An 18,648-nucleotide genomic window follows, 5' to 3' on the forward strand; every position below is an offset into this window, starting at 1 on the left:
TACAAGACGGTGTTTGTTCCGATTTTAAATTCTGGTAGTGAAAGTTGGACGTTTACTGATAAATTAAAATCGAAAATGCAGAGCATAGAATTGAAGTTTCTTAGAAGAATAACGGGTATAACCAGGTTAAAGAACAGTCAGAGAACATCTTAAGGTGAAACCAATTATTAAGAAAATTAAGGAGGCCCAACTGAAATGGTATGGACACATAGTTAGAATGAATGAAGAAAGACCAGTTAAAAAAGTATGGGAAGCCAGCAGACAAATCAAGAGACCAAGGGGCAGGCCAATGAAGACATGAGATGATAATGTAACTTCAATCCTGAGACACGAGGAATCAGCAAAGAACAAGCAAGAAACCAAGCAATGGAGAAAAATTATACATGCAACTAACTAAAGACATTACATCCGACACCTTAGGGTAAATGGGTTTAGGATTATGTATATATATATATATATATATATATATATATATATATATATATATATATATTCAAAGATCACACATACCCGATATATACACCCATATCTCAGTGAATAATTGTGTATAAAGTTTACTTCATATTTTAGGGTAAAAATAAAAATAAATAATACCTTTCAAAAAACAGCCAGAATATGCCCTATTGATAACGCATTACCGAAATTCCTTTTGACAGTTATCTCCAGCGAACATAACACCCCTTAACTTAATTTCAATTGACAGTTGAGACCCTCTTTGTAATTACCTGTAATCAGAACCCTCTCCCAGCTGACGGACTGTTATAGGAAATTCGTAGGGTCCATGTGCTTTTAGTAACTCCTGCAATCGAACCAATCCCTCGTTGTTCTCGTAAATTATGGTGAAGGACTTCCACCCCCACGCCTTAACTAGGTCGACGTAGGCCTGAAACAGAATTTGGCGTAAATTTGTAATCGCAACTTGGGATATTTTAGTTTATAGTTTTGTTTGAAATGGGAGATACTGGTTTTGGTGATTCTCTTTTATATATCTATGAAGTAAAATCAAAATTAGTGTTAGGTATAACATAAATTAAAAATACTGTGTTTTAGTAATGTAGTCACCATAAAGTTTTACCGAATAACGCTACATTTGTTACTTGACATAGTTCATAAGCAGTGTTTCCGCACTGCTGACAATAAACAAACAATATGTATGATGCAAGATTTTTTAGAAAAGTGTAAATTAGTTTAGATAAGTAGTATACAAAGTACTGCTCATCCATGGGTTAATCAGACACCAGCGTATTCTACTATATGTGGAACATACATATGTTAAACTACAACATTAGCCTTTTTGTTTTTCTATCCCGGGCCAGGGTCTGACAGTAAAGCTAATGCGAGTGAACCGCCTAGTCCGCTTGGATATCGAAGTGACATTTTTGGGATACAATATTCGTAATAAAAATAAAATTTTAAAACTGAGATTAAAAAAATATTTTATTACAGCCAACGCTTTTTTATTATGCTCAAGCATTTTAAAATTAACAATTTATGTACTCTACAAATGATGTATATGAATTATCCAGCTATATTGGCGCATCTTGCTTTAGATTTTACTAATATAAACTTTTTGATAAATTGAATACAAAAAGTGTCAATTCATTATACCTTCTGCTTGCAAAAAAGATTCAGATACTGAATATATTTCATTTAAAACATGCATCTTCATAATCGGCCACAATATGAATGATTTACTATACAGTAAGATCATAATGTAATATTATGAATACAAATGGAACATTCTGAAACAGGTCAATTTTTATATATAAAAATACACTTTCCCAATTACATTATTCAAATGTATCTTGAACTCCCTGGTCCCTAAATATATGGTCGCCTGAGTGCATATTCAGAGGAGCCTCTTGGCGAATATCAAAGTGGTTTTAGGCCTGGTCAATCAACAACAGACCAGATCTTTGTGCTAAGGGAAATACTGGAAAAAACCAATGAATTCAATATCGACACATACCATCTTTTCGTAGATTTTAAATCGGCATATGATAGTGTCCTAAGAAATAAATTGTATGAAGCCATGGAAAAATTCCACATCCCCGATAAACTGATTAGATTGGTCAAAGCTACAATGCGTAAAGTTGTTTGCAAAGTCGAAATACAGGGCAAACAATCACAGGCATTTGAAACACATGTTGGGCTGCAACAAGGAGATGCGCTGGCGTGTCTCCTTTTCAACATAGCTCTGGAAAAGGCGGTCAGGATTGCCCAAATAGACAACAGAGGAAACATTTTTAATAAATCATCCCAAATTTTGGCATATGCAGATGATGTTGACCTAGTTGCCCACACAACACGCAAGCTAGAAGAAATGTATACCACCTTGTGAAACGCCTCAAAAAATATGGGCCTGCAAGTAAATGAGGAGAAAACTAAGATAATGGCATCAACACCCAACAATAGAGCCAGAAACATCGGCCATCAATTCACGGTTGATAACTCTACCTTTGAAGTAGTGGACAAATTCACACACTTAGGCTCTGTGATCACCAAGGAGAACGTCATGACGAAAGAAATCAAGCTAAGAATAATCCTAGTCTTCTTCTTCTCGTGCCACTCCTAGCGGAGATTGGAAATTATCATGGCCACTGCGACTTTGTTAGCAGCGCGCCTAAAAAGTTCAATCGAACTACACCCGAACCATTCACGTAGATTACGAAGCCACGATATTTTTCTTTTTCCCACACTTCTTTTGCCCTTAATTTTGCCCTGCATGATATTTCTTAAAAGTTCGTACTTTTCACCTCTCACAATGTGCCCCAAGTATTCCATCTTTCTAGTTTTCATCTCATTTAGAATTTCGCATCTTTTGTCTAAAGTTTGGAGTACTTGCGTGTTAGTGACGCGGTCCATCCATGATATTCTGAGAATGCGCCTATAGCACCACATCTCGAAAGCTTCGATGTTTTTTGTAGTCAACTGTTTTCAATCCTAGTAAACAAATGCTATTTTGGACTAAGGAGACATATGAGAAGCAAAAACTTAAGCCAATAAACAAAAGTAACCATATACAAAACCTTTATACAACCAGTGTTGACATATGGGTTGGAGACATGGACAATTTCCAAGGCAGATGAAAATCTCCTGCTTATATTTGAACGAAGGATCCTGAGAAGAATATTCGGTGGCATCTGTGAAAATGGTGTTTGGAGAAGGAGGTACAACTACGAGATATATCACAGATATATCTAAACGTATATTTGGATGAGGCCTTGTTTTAAGAAAGAGAGCTCAGCAGATCTACTTGCATCATTGTAAAGGCGAATTGATCTGGAGACCAGTGTATTAATGATTGAATTAATTTGTGAAATTGGATAGTGAGAGTTGGCATGCAAGTAACAATTGGTATGGATGGGTTTTCGATAAACAGAGTGATAAAAAACTTGGGATTGATTGTTCCTTATGATTTGATAAACTGTGGATTTTTCTATCAAAATGAAATCTCCCATAAGTAGTGGTACTTTTTAAAAACTTGACATAAGTAAAACATTGTAAACTTTAAATTATTTTTTTATATAGGTGTTATATTGAAGCATAGCTCTGAAGATGGCATTGTAAGCCGAAAGTGCTCAGCTAGCTTATTTTCCATTCTTTGAACGATTTTATTACCAAAACTACATAAATATGTCAACTTTAACATGTATTAAACTACCGATTAACGTTCTGATCTCATATGAAACATTTTCATCACTAAAAATAGGTAAAAGTGCAAAAAATTAAGGAACGTGCGGTTCAATAAATTTGCAAGTATGCTAAGATGGTTGATCTTTATATTTTACAACAACTTCTACCTTAAGTTCTGAACCATAATCTAACCTTCCGTGGATAGATGGCAATTGTTATTCCATTTGATTTTAAAATTGGTGCTATCCCAATATTAGGCGACTTTCCTCTACCTGATTGAGACCGATTATGGCAGAACTGATATGAACTGGCGCAAAGTAAACCAATCATATGGCTTTTTGCACATTTCAAATGGACGTACTCCAAACCTCAGTGAATGTATTATTTTTAAATTAAGTAAACATCTACATCTACATACCACCTCTACTATTAATTTAAGCAATCGCTAAATCTTTTTGACCATTTAAGAGGTATGTATTACAAATAAATATAAATAACGTCAAAAATATGGAGCAAAGTAACCCCGTTTTACAGTATATTAAAGAATTAATAATATAATGGTAAGAAAATAACTCCTCTATTTATATACCAAACAAGTCGGTTTTATAGTAGTTTATTTCGTTTTATTACAATGTTAAAAGGACCGAATATTTTATTTATCACCAGAGACAAATAACTCATCTTTTGTAGGAGTTCCGCAAGAGATATAAAGTTTCTTGTTGTCGAGTTGTTTGCAGTTTCTCGCACAGACCCCAAACAACTAACTAAAGCTGTATATTAGCATGCACATTGCTTTTACGCGAAGGCTTTAATCCACTTCATTTAGATACACTAGATTCAACACGTTAAGTGCCGAGTGAGGTTAACATTGAGCTGCTATATGTTTTTCTGGGCTAATATATTTTATAATTTCAGCTTGTTATCAAAAATAAGGGCTACATATTATATATATATATATATATATATATATATATATATATATATATATATATATATATACATATATATTTATATAGCAATAAAACACTGAAAGCACTGTAACAGTTACTGTGTAGGACATAATGGGTAATGCTCTAAGCCTATTGCTATCAGACATTTTTATGGATAATCTAGAAACAAAGATTTTAAAACATCCCCTATTCAAACAGTTTTAATATTGGTGGAAATACGTCGACGATGTACTGGTATGTTTTACAGGAACTAAAAGACAACTTGATCAATTTTTATCGTATATTAATTCACTCCATAGTCATATTGAATTTACAATAGAAACAGAACAAAATTAATCCATTAAATTTTTATGTTTAAAAATCATCAGACTTAAAAATAAATGAGTTCTGCGTATTTCATAAACCTACCCATACTGACACGACTATACACAATTCAATATCCCATCCTACACAACATAAACTGGCAGCTTATAGCTGTCATTGACATAGCATGTTACACAGATTAATAGAAATTCCGATGTCAAACTACAACTTTGAGACAGAATTATATATCAATAAGCAAATAGCAGTAAACAACGGTTACAACGAAGAAATTAGTATTTCCACCACCAAAAAAAAACCCAGTACCTTCTGCTCGATTACATATGCAGGCAAAATAACAACAAAAATAGCCAAACACATAAAAAGAAAGGAATAACACCAGCTTTTAGAACATTGCTAATATGACGTGCCCTCCAAGTAAAGACTTGGCAGGATCCTGGGCTACCTATCTCTCGACATACGCCCGTAACGAAACCTCTGCCCCTACGAGTCCGACACCAAAGTGAAGGTGCCACGCCACGTATGCAAAAATAAACGTTTCGTGTGGCTCCACCTTCCCCGTAGTACCTGTGTTGCGAATACCTTGCCTACCCGTTATTCATACACCACGGGCGGGTAGGTTCGGCAGGCGGAGGAATTTTCACCTCGCGCGTAGACAGGTCGCCGCCGAGGATCTCTCCTCTACCACTCTTGGATCTCCCGGTGGGTACGTGCCGGGGCACCCACACCACGCCTGACACAAGGTCAGGAGAGGTATGTACGGGCCCAGCTCGTTCAACCTCACCAGGCTCTTTTGGAATGAGAGTAGAGTAGTCCCACGAGAATCTCGTCTCGGATACTAGGAATGTAGACCGGTGACCGTGTCGCCGAAGCGACCGTGTGCGTTTCTACCAACCCGACACCTCAAGCGACGGCTCTCCACCTCCCGATTCCTACCCATTAGTCGCCTCTTACGACAAGCAGGGCTTTCTGACCCCGGCCGTATTCTTATCTCCGCGAGCCGGACGGAGAGCTTTTAGAACAAACAACAACTCAAGCAAATATATTAAAAACAACAAGAGAGAAAAAAAAGCACTTACACAGTGGTGTACATAAACTTAAATGCGGCGACTGCCCAAAAACTTACATTGGTCAAACTGATAGAATCTTTAATAAACGTATACCAGAACATAAAAGGGCTTTCAATAATAATAAAACAGATTCTACATATGCAATTCACCTTCTAGATTATAATATTTCTTTTAATGGCGAATTTCCAAATTTTTCGCATCCAAAATAAAGGCCTTAAGCTATCTTTATTAGAATCTATGGAAATTAACAAATTAAAAAACACAGACATAATTCTAATTGACCAACTTGAGACAAACAATTCTCCCCTCCTCAGCCTATTTCGTTAAGACTATAAATTGTAAACACATCCAAAAATAGATCACTAGAGAAAGGCACTCTGCCGAAACAGCCATAGTGATCAAATATTATAACAAATTTTGTGGAAGTTTTGACAATAAAGTTTTCAGTGTTTTATTGTTAGAATTATTTAATTACTTTCTAATGTAATTATTTAATTACTTTTAAAGTAGACAACATCCAAATGTGATAAACACCGTATTTATATATATTTTGAATCTTTGAAAATCTCAAATACCCGTTGGTAGATGTTCCTAACGGCATCATGGCGGATTTTTCTCCAGAAGAACGGCTAAAACTACGTTATCGGCCAAAGAAAAGATCATAACATTAAATTTTTTCAAAGCATTACAACACAATAATCCTACGTGCTCTGTAGACAGTGTTGTGGAGATATGCGCAAAATACACAGGATGTTCCAACAGGTCAATTTATAATTTAAGAAAGGAGGACAAGGAAGGGGTCATCACGACTCCTGTTGTAAAATCACAAAAAGACCACTGGAAATTAATGAAAATGTTAAAAGTGTAATTGGAAGAAAGGTTCATTCCTTTTATTTTGCCAAGGAAATTACAACAATGTCAAAAATTCATGCTGCATTTCAAGATGATAATGTACTGGGCATCAGTAGAACTCGATTGTGGAAGATACTTCTTCTTCTTTAGGTGCCGTCTTCTTAGCGAAGGTTGGCGATGTCCTCTGCAAAGTCTTCCCTATTTTGGGCTTTCCTTATTAAACTTTGAAAGTCTAATCCTGTCCAATATTTGATGTTACGCAGCCAGGTCATGTTGTCGTCTACCTGTTCTAATAGAAGGTGTCTGCCTTCTATTTTCCTTTCTATAATAAGCTGAAGGAAGTTATACCTGTCGGAAGATGGAAGATACTTGACGAATTAAATTTTTCGTAAGAAACCATTTACAGAAAATCAATGTTAATGGACAGTCCGGAAATCGCTTCGTGGAGAAGGCAGTATCTTCGAAAAGTTAAAAAGCACAGAGAAAAAAAAACGAAGAACATATTATTTAGATGAGACATGGATAAATGAAGGCCATATGGTTTCCAAGGTTTATATGATGTTTTAGATGTTTTAGACATTATATGCCACATTTGGGAGCAAATGTCAAAAGGCCGCGGATCCGCGCCGTTAGCACCACACTTTATATTTTCACACCAAATGTTAACGGACACGGATCCGCGTCTTATTTTTAAAATAAAAGGCTACAAAAATTATGTTTAATTTGAAAAGTAACAAAACATACACTAAAAATAATATAATAAGAGCAACTTGAACGTTATAGGTAACAAATAGTACAAAAAATACACCAACTACCATGCACCATATTTTTTGGGAAACACTTTACATTAAAAAGACTATCAGTTTTCCAATAATCTTGCGTTCTGTTGGGTGTTCATTTCCCCATGTGTAAGAGTAGCCTAAAAAATTTATGTAATTCTTCGGTAATGAGTGGTTTCCAATTTGTTACTCTAGATCTTTCTGTAACACCCAATAGAAATAGCTGTTCAGCATACAGATTAATTTCTGTCACTATCAGCTCAAAAAAAGTTTCATCCGCCAAAGTAATCAGAAGGTGTGGTAGCTCTACCAACAAGTTGCAACGTCTAATAAGCTTAAATTGTTTCATTCCATCATGATCATTTTGTCATTCATGTGTATTTGGATTTCCTGCATTTGGATTTAAATTTTCATTGGGTTCTTCCCCATAACCTGCAATTGGATTTAAATTTTCTTTCGGTTCCTCCTCGTTTTGCATGGCTTGCACAATACTCCAAATATCGTCGTCACCTACAAAAATACAAATTTAATACTTTTTTAAACTCACTTGTTTCCAACGTACTCAACCCATCCCCATCCTCATCATCTGTAGATGAAATATGTTCGTCTTCCGATGAAATATATATTCATCTTCACTATCTGATTGTGGTAAAAAGTATTCAAGTTCTTCTTCTGTTAACTTTTTAGGGTTTTTTACGGATATTTTTGAAGTTATACTTCTATACGCACGGTCGGCATTGGAAATTTGCAGGGGAGTGAATCTTTGAAACCATTACATATGTAAGATAATGAGTAAGAGAGAGATATAAGATATATTTTCTCTCTCTTCCTCTCTCGAGAATAAAAATGTTCCTTTTGTATATATATTTAATATTATAAATATATTATATTATATATAATATTATATACTTATATAATATTATTATTTATGTGATATGTTTTGTATTATTGATTAAATGTTCATAATTATTTTAGGCTTTTGTATTTCAAAATAATCACTGTATGACAGACAATTGTCAATTTTAAAATCCGTTAGTATCATGTCTAATTGGCAAATCTTATGCGAGTTTGGTTTATACGCTGGTGTACGTGAGTTCGAATCCCAATATGAATTTCCTTTTTTATTTTTGAAATATTTAAAAACCTCACGTTAATGTTATTAAATATATGTAATATACGCAAAAATGCCAAAATTTAAAATAAAAGAAAAATTTACAACATAATCCGAGTTGTTGGTTTTTTATTTTTATCTTCGTAAAGTAAGTTATGTATAATGGCAGTTTTAAATACTTATGAATATTGCATTTTAATTTGTATTGTAATATTATATTGAATTATGTTGCAGTGTATTGTATTATAATTTTTATATTAATAACAAAATAAACAATGAATTTTACTGCAGAGTATGTGTAAAAATTTATTTTGCATTCAACTCCTTTTATACATATTTGAAAATAAAAATATATATTTTCATTAAAATATTGATACAATCCTTCATTTACTATACTCCTATTACAGGTCAAATGTTTATATACAGCAAACGATGCACCATATACCTATATACCTAATTCTTTTTCTCTTTCTGCTCTCTCTTACCTATAGCATTAAATATGTAATGATTGTGCAGATTGACTCCCATATAAATTTGTAACGGCGAACGCGTGTATAGAATTATAACTTCTACCGGCAGTCCCACTGGACTGCCACACCCGTTTTTTTACGTTTTGGCTGAGAACAACCTGGCTCTGCGTTCTGCATCATTGCAATAGTCAAACACGCGTCAGAATAAAAGGAAACAACAAAAGTGACAACTGTGACGTAACTTCCGTTACCTGATGCTACTGTAGATATTGATGTAGCAAATAAACGCACAACTCTCGTGCTAATAAAATATTATACTATAAATAGAAGTCATGTTTAAAGCGCGGATCCGCGCCGTTAGCACCGAGGAATGAACGGCCTGGACGCAGATCCGCGCCTTACGCAATGAACCTGTTAATGTGACTGCTGAAGACACTTCCACGGATAAAGAATGACTCATTGCAGATTATACATAATACTTCATATATAAGATTAATAGTTTTATAAATGATAGTACTAAACAGCTATACCAACGACGACTGGATGAAAAACTACGAGAAATAGAGAGACAAACATTTTTAGATATTTACGAGAATATTATTGCTAGTTTACACCAGGCCTCTAAGGAGACACTCGGGACACAGCAAAACAAAATTAGTAAGAAAATATGGTGGAACGAAGAAATCGAATATATGGTAAAACAGAAAAAAGAACAGCATCTAAAATGGCTAAATATAAAAAATACTGAAGACCATCAAGCTTACATAGAAGCCGATAGACAACTACGAAAAATGATAAAACAAGAAAAGAATAAAACATGGGATCAGAAATGTCAAGAAATCAATACATACATCGGAGGGAAGCAATGTACAGAGGTATGGAATTTTATACAATCAGTAAAAAATACAGGAAAAGACAAAGCACACATACACACCATAAAACCAAGACAATGGAAAGATCACTATGAAAGCTTGCTGACAGAGACAAGACAAGAATACCTAGCGAACTCCCCAACACAGTCAGTACATATACAAGGAGAGGAAGCGAGGGTAGACATCGAAACAGTAAGGAAGGCTGTAATGACCCTAAACAATGGTAAATCCGCTGGACCTGAGGGAATCTATGCTTAAGAATGGAACTCATAAACTATTTGAAATATTAACTTATGTGATCAATCAGTGTCTAAATGGACACCCAGTACCAGAACAATGGAGAACGGCATACATGTCCTCAATACACAAAAAGGGGGACAAAAGGAATTGTAATAATTATAGAGGCATATCGGTAACCAGCACCCTGAGCAGACTGTATGGACGAATTTTGAGAAATATGATCGAGAAAGAATATAAGCACAATGAAGAGGAAGAACAAAGCGGGTTCCGTGCAGGAAGATCGTTCACCGATAACGTATTTTGTCTTAAACAAATAATAGAAAAAAGATCGGCTAAGAATCTAGAAACTCATATTACTTTTGTAGACCTGCAAAAAGCATATGACAACATCCCCTTAACAAAACTGTGGACAACGTTGAAAAGATCTAACATCAACCACACATTGATAAATGCTGTACAAGAACTATATAGAGACTCAAAGGCACAGATAAAAACAGGAAAATATCTAACGGAAGAATTCCTGGTTACAAAAGGCTTGCGACAGGGATGCTGTATCTCACCAACCTTATTCAAGATATATGTTGCAGCGGCATTGGAAAGATGGAAAAGAAAGGTACATAGGATGGGTATAGAGCTTAGCAATGAATGTATATATACACTCCAGTTTGCTGATGACCAGGTAGTGCTAGCGACCGACAAAGAAGACATGCAGTACATGCTAAGAAAACTGATAGAAGAATATCACGACTGGGGAATGAATGTCAATACAACAAAAACCAAATATCTTTGTATTGGAAACGAGTCAGATAACATAGACCTCGAAAACGGACAACATATTTCCTGCTGTCAGAGCTATGACTACTTGGGTGTTGCCTTTGACAATACAGGAACTGATACACGGGAAATAGAAAAACGAATCACTCAAGCAAAGAAAGTCTTAGGATGTCTCAATGGTATACTGTGAAGTAAAGAGATAACGAAAGGAAGGAAATTTATAGATATATAGATATAGAAATAATATATATGAGACCATGATTAAAACTACTCTTCTTTATGGCGCTGAAACATGGAGAATTAGTGAAAAGAACAAAAAGCGAATAGAAGCAGTAGAGATGGATGCAATGAGAAGATCTTTAGGTATTTCCGGACGAGACCGAATCAGAAATGATGTAATAAAACAACGTATGCGAATAGAAGGAAATATAACTCAAGATATAGAGAAGAAACAATTAAGGTGGTATGGGCATGTTCAACGGATGCCAGCATCAAGACTCCCCAAAAAAGTAATAGAATGGCAACCGATAGGTCGACGGAAAAGAGGAAGACCCAGATTAGAATGGCAACACGGCGTAAACAAGTCCATGAGCGAAAGAAATTTAACAACAAACGACTGCGAAGATAGGAAGAGATGGTGTTTAGGTATCGGACAACGTCGAAAGACGTTCTAAACCGATGTGTATATATATAAGATTAATGTTTTAGCTAATTAGTATTATTTAACATTTTTATTATAGCAATATGTATTATTTTTATTACTTTTAATAAAAATTTTCAAAATAATACAATTATGTACAAAATAAAATGATTATAAATTGACAAAGTTTTTAATCTTAAAAAAGTAAACTGATTGTTGCGAAAGTATCGATAAAATATTTTTTTTTTTGCTTAAAAAACTAATATTTGTATTACTCAAACAGCAAATTACATTCTTCAATTAATTATATACATAATATATAAAATTAGAAAAGTGATACATCTTCTTCATATGTAGCTTTTACAAATGCTGTGAAACACATTTGCACGCCCATGTACGTTTTACACTTGTAAATAAAACCATTATAAGCTCATTTTGTCTAGGAGACTCTTTTAAACCCTTATTACTATGGAGCCTATTAAATACAGGTTTTCAAACGGAAATTGCACATCTCTTTACGCATGAGTTTACTGTACGGACATTTGAAATGAACTACAGTTGTTGTTCACCTACTACCTTTATGTGCTACACTAACGATATTGAATAGTGGCGCATGTACAGAGGATCAACGATTAAGGTTTAATTGGATCCCTTTCCAATAATTTTACTATTTACAAGCAAATATCTAGTCGCATCCGCGCCACTGTCTACCATATTTTCCGCGTCCCAATCATTCTGCGGCTGTTTTGCTGATTAAAGGATAGGTCAAACTTTACGGAAGCGTTACTATCGAGTTTTCAGAAACGAAATTTGTGGCGAATTTCAGAAGAGTTATGAAATTGCATTAGGAGGGCGCACGAGTTATTTCTTGTTTCTAGTAGATAGTTTGGCACAATGGCGAAAGTTTTGGTAGTGTTTCGTGATGTTTAGTTATATTGTAGCAAAGGGAAAATTAGCTAGTCAAGGGAATTGTAGACAAGACAGAAATAGTTATATTAAATATATATATATATATATATATATATATATATATATATATATATATATATATAATAATATATCGAAAAAAGGGAGCACGACCTTTAATCCAGTATAAATAAGGATCACTCGAGTGGTGGGTTTTTTGGTCAAAAGGTGGAGAAAAAAGACAAAGAAGTAGGCTACTTTATCTATTTATTTGAAGACGTTTCGCTTTCTAATCAGAAAGCATCATCAGTTCATCTAAAAAGCACAATATGAAAAACCAACCTCCATTGAAAAGTCAATATAAATGTGTTACCTTAAAAAGACATGTAGCAGTCAATAGTGTGAAATGTAAAGAAGCTTAAGATACCAGGTTGTATATTGAAACTAAATACAGTTTACAATTTGATTCCAATATAGCACGGCAAACGCCCATGTGGTTATAGTACATGTAATTTAAAAAGTATGTAAAAGAATTATGTAAAAAATAAGTATTTGCCGAGAACTAACAAGATCATAAGATCACACTTCCAACAGTATGATATTAATTTATTTTATTTTGAGTTTAGGTAACATTATTAAAAAGATTAAGAGTTTATTATAGTAATATTATAAAATGTGTAATGAAGTTACCACAAAAGCTTCCAATGCTTACAGCAGACACCCAGCAAATGGGAGCACATTTCAGATTCCCATAGCTATTACGTGAAAAGACAGTGTCCTTGAAGTCAAAACATGACACACAACAAGGCGAGTTACCAACCGCTAATGCAATAAGGCGGTAAGTTTAAAAAATATATGAAAAAGTAGGTGAAAACCTTGTCTGTACGAACCATTAAATGAAAGAAAAAGATGTTTAAGAACACCATCCTCCATTCAAGGAATGACTTGGAGCAAAAGATCAAACAAGTGAGGTCAACTGTAGTGATTCTGTAGATATATATTATGTGTACACTATGGAACTTCTAATCTGTCAATCGATCATAGCATGCTATAACATTTAAAAGCATAAATTTAAAAACCGGATGAATGTATGAATTGAAGTCCAATTATTAATTAAAAAATAAAAGGAAAAATACAGTTAAGATTTGATTTCACGTATATTGCGTCTGTATATTCGCTTATACGTATTTCACCCTAAAAGTGATCATCAGAACGAATATTCACCGACGCTCTGAACGTGAAAACAAATCTTTTCTGTCTTGAGAAGAAACTCTAACATGGCTCCGTATGGATGCAAATAGCGACATCTGATAATAAATCCGTAAACTAATTTTTCGAAACCAAATTCAGATTTTTGCTTTAATCTGTGCCTTCTAAGAATTGCAAGGCAAAACAGATGTTTATAAAGATGTAAAGATATAAAGATGTAGTTTACGAATTCATTATCAGATGTAGCTATTGACCGTGAACTGTTTGCTATTGCTATGCGTCTTTTTATTTTGTCGCTTAACGTGTTTGTTGCGTTTACTAGCGATCCAAGATATGTGAATTTGTTGACTTGCCCAAACGTATGGTTGTTAATTTGTAGTTCAAATTAACTATAAAGATATGTAAATTATTAATTTTTAACTATGTAATAACACATATATTCCTTGTGCAGACTGTCCCCGATCCTATATAGGCCAAACAAATCGTAGAATTCAAAATAGGATTTATGAACATTCCATTTCTGTTCGCAATTCCGATTCAATTTCAGCTCTCGGTCAACACCATCTTCATACAGGTCACAAAATTGATTTCGAAAACTCCAGAACCATAGCCCCCATCCGCTTTTATAAACCAAGAATTATCCGAGAACCCATAGAAATAGAAAAAAGACCAAATTGCCTTAATAAAAGAGATGACGCCATACGGTTACCTTCTACATGGAGACCTCTCATAAACAAAATATCGCCCCCTCCATCTTCGAATCAAAATCCCACTGTCGGAAATGTTCGCGCCAACTCTCGCGCCAATCCCCACCCTAATCCTCACCTAGGCCACGTCACCATCGACGGTATAAATGAACCGTCCCCTGGTCCCAGTCGTAGTAGTGAACTAGTGAGTGAACTAGAAGTGACTAGTGAGTGTAGTAGTGTCTGGGGGCTCGGGAGACTGAGACCTCGGAAGCCCTGAAGAAGACATCAGAGAGGATGTCGAAAGCTCGGCAAAATGGATATCAACGCGGTTCAACCCGGAAGACTGGTGAGTTTAATATTAATTTTTATAATAATATTAATCTTAGCTCTAAATATATATATATATATATATATATATATATATATATATATATATATATATATATATATATATATATATATATATATATATATATATATATATATATATATATATATATATATATATATATATATATATATATATATATATATATATATATATATATATATGTGTATATATATATATATATATATATATATATATATATATATATATATATATATATATATATATATATATATATATATATAGTCTATCGTAGTCTAACGGAAGCTATTTCATTACGTATGTAATTTTAGGAATTCTCCAGCTTCCATCTTTCGCTGTCTCGTCCCGTTCCATGATTTAACAATAAGAAAACGCATTTTCTCTTAGTACGTTCAAAATAACACAATCATTCACGTTTTCCCGGTGGTGCAGTTAGTCTCCAAGGAAATTAGAAGAATTTTCCGAGCAAATTCTGTATCTCATGCATATTATAGTTCTCAGGGAATCGATACACTATTTATATAGGTCATAACGGGGTTATTTAGGAAGAATTCTTTTGTTGGAAATTTTCCGATGGTAATAAAAATATAAGTTCATGTATATTCTGCATAATTATATGTGTTTACAGATTTGAGGTACAGTTGTAATTAATTTATACGATTCATAAAACTATCATCACTAGCTCTGCGTTTATTTCTATGCCACGTTGGATCCGTAACTACATTTCTTTATATTTTTGTATCTTAGGATACAATTATACTTCATCTTATTTACTTACCGTTGCACGTCATCCGCGTCATAGCCCGTGAGGTCACATGATATCAACACAAAATATTTAGGTGGTATGTGTGTTCTTTTTTAGAATCACTTTACCGAGTTCACTGGCATTACAGCCACAATTTGTATAAATGCATTATAAAGCGTTTTTATGAAGAACATTTGTTCGGAACACACTGTAACTGTAATCGAACGAAGGTGATATTTTGGCATAAATTGGTAACACTTATTTCACAGTTGCGGTGTTGACTAATGTTAATAAGTAATGAAAAAAGTGTTGTTTTTGTTTAAGTATTCCATTTTATATCTTTATACGACGCATACAAGCTGCTCAAATTGTTTTTAAAAAGATTATTTTTTTAACTCTTGTTTTGTTTCTATTTATTTACATTAAATATTAATTTGTTTTGTTGTATAATCCACTTTTGCAATAATTATGTGACCTATTTGATTTAAAATGGACGACACACTGCTTAGAGCTCCTGCTTTTTGCTTTCTTTCTTCTTCGGTCATAGCTTCATTGGTGTCATTGTTATGTTTTGTCATGAAGTGTCGGGAGAGGTTTAATTTCTTAAATATGGCTACAGCTTACCCTAAGGTGCTTAGTAAGGGGACTGTGGTGGTGGGGGAATGCTGTGGTCGAAGAGGCAACAGAGGGAAACACTTAAAATACAGTCTTATATTGCGTAATTTTTGGTGTTACTCAAAACCATATTACGGACCTGATTAAATAGCCCAAAAGATCGCAATTGGCCCGCAGGCTGTACTTTGCCCATGTCTGGATTAGATGCACCGACGGCGTAAAGAGGGTAGTTAATAGATTTATTAGAAGAGCAGAACTAGAAGTCAATGAAGTTATCATTAAACAAGTGATGGGAATAAAGTATCTTGAGATTACAAAAGCCAGCTATGCGGACTTTAAAAAAAAAATAAGAGATTCAAAAAGCGAGCACGTAGATTAAAATATTGGCACCAGCAGAAATGAGGAGAATTACAGAAGAATTCTGAGGAGAATGACAGGAAATACGCTATGTTTGCGCCGACCATGCTAGAGATGAAGTGACATCTTTCATAGAGGTAATAATCCACAAATAAACAAGCTCTTCTTCTCTTCTTATAGTGCCGTCCACCTCTAGTGCGTTGGAGAATTATCTTAAGGCCAGACGTCTGTCTTTTGCGACATGCAAAAGATCGCCAGTGTTATTTATGCCTGTCCAGTTCTTTATGTTCCGTAGCCATGACATTTGTTTGCGACCTACTCCTCTCTTGCCTTCAATCTTTCTCTGGATGATTAGTTGAGGGATTGCGTATTTTTTTCCTCTTAGAATATGGCCGAGGTATCCAATTTTTTGTACCTTGATTAAATTGAGTAGTTCTCTTTCAGTATTTGCCTTTCTTAAAACTTCTTTGTTTCTCACCCTATCTGTCCATGGTATGTGGAACATTCTTCGCAACGTCCACATTTCGAAGGCCTCCAATTTATTAATGGAAGGTACTCTTAACGTCCATGTTTTCATGCCGTATAACAATATGGACCATACATAGTATTTAACCATCCTGTAGCAGAGATTGAAGTAAAGATTGTGGTTACATAGTAGCGGTTTAAATTTAATAAAAGCTTGTCTTGCTTGTTCGGTACGGCATTTTATTTTTTGTTGAGGATCCCATTGGTCATTTATCATAATTCCCAAGCATTTAAATGTTTTCACTTGATCGATTGGAGCATTATCTACTTGCAGTTGTATTCTTAAAAGTGCGTTTTCTCTGATTGCCATGCATTTAGTTTTTCCAGCATTTATCTTCAAGCCAAATATTTTCCTACGGTGTTTATTTTATTTAACATCAACTGCATATCATGTTCTTGTCTGTTATTATCGCGGTGTTGTCGGCGTAACGAATGTTATTTATCGGGAACCCGTTTACCTTTATTCCACACTCGGAACCTTCCAGTGCCTCGGCAAAAATGTTCTCCACATAGAGATTGAAGAGCATAGGAGACAAAATACACCCCTGTCGCACCCCTCTTAAAATTTCAAATTCTTCTGTGTTGGTTGATTTGTTCAGTCTCACTCGTGCTTTTTAATTCCGATAGAGATTCTGGATAGCTCTTATATTGCTTATAAACAAGCAAAACAGCTTATAATATAATGAAAAAGAAGAAATAAAAATAAAAAATTACGAAAAACAAAAAAAAAACAAACCTAAGATTGGTTGAAACTTTGAAAAAGATCTTTTGGGAAATTGTAACTACAAAATGAGAAAGAAAAATCAATAATAGACACACTACACTAGAGGAGAATATTTTTAACACTCTAACAGACAAGTCTGACAAGTTAACTTGTGCTGTAAGCCTACATGCGCCATCTAATATTTAATAAAGGATAGAATATACGGACATAGAAAGATAAAATGGAAATTATAATTATTTAAAGCTTGTTGCATTTAAAATATACTTTTGTTTTCCCAAAACGTTTTCCATTTAATTCTCCGCTATCCCAATTGTATTTAAATTCACAGTTTGCATCCAATAAGATTTACGTAGGATTAGAGCAGATTCCGTTTTAACCAGTACTTCACTAAGCAGTAGTTTGTTTATTACACTACGTTTCTAATGGTTTTCTGCTTACCGCGGAAACTGTCGTGCTTCGAGAATTAACTCAAAAGCTTTCCCAGTGGAGTATTTAGATGAATCGAAACTCTAGTATGAAGCGTTGGACGATCTCCGGGATTGTAGTTTTGTTGAATTAAATAAATAAAATGTATTTATGTTGTGAATAAAAATACAGAATGTCCACAAATGCTCTTCAATAAAATCCGAAATTACACTGACAATTTTAGGTTTTTGGAAATGACCTATTTTCGATACGAAACTTATATTAAAGAAAAATATTTTACACTTTATTATAGAAGAATGCATTTAACTGTACTGATCATATGCATTCGCCACGAATTCTAAGCAGAATAATCGAGCCCGAAATAACG

At 34.2% G+C, this 18,648-nt stretch overlaps 1 protein-coding gene across 3 annotated transcripts in view; it reads right to left on the reverse strand.

Annotated features, from left to right (window-relative positions):
• The window catches only part of KaiR1D (Kainate-type ionotropic glutamate receptor subunit 1D), a 362,951-nt gene that overhangs the window by 192,756 nt on the left and 151,547 nt on the right, over window positions 1-18,648 (reverse strand). For all 3 annotated transcript variants that reach the window (XM_072520792.1, XM_072520790.1, XM_072520791.1), the window contains exon 5: window positions 726-883. In XM_072520792.1, coding sequence (XP_072376893.1) covers window positions 726-883 — 158 coding nt within the window. The remainder of the gene's footprint in view (window positions 1-725; window positions 884-18,648) is intronic.

This window comes from Diabrotica undecimpunctata, chromosome 1, assembly GCF_040954645.1.
Source record: "Diabrotica undecimpunctata isolate CICGRU chromosome 1, icDiaUnde3, whole genome shotgun sequence".
NCBI lineage: Eukaryota > Metazoa > Arthropoda > Insecta > Coleoptera > Chrysomelidae > Diabrotica > Diabrotica undecimpunctata.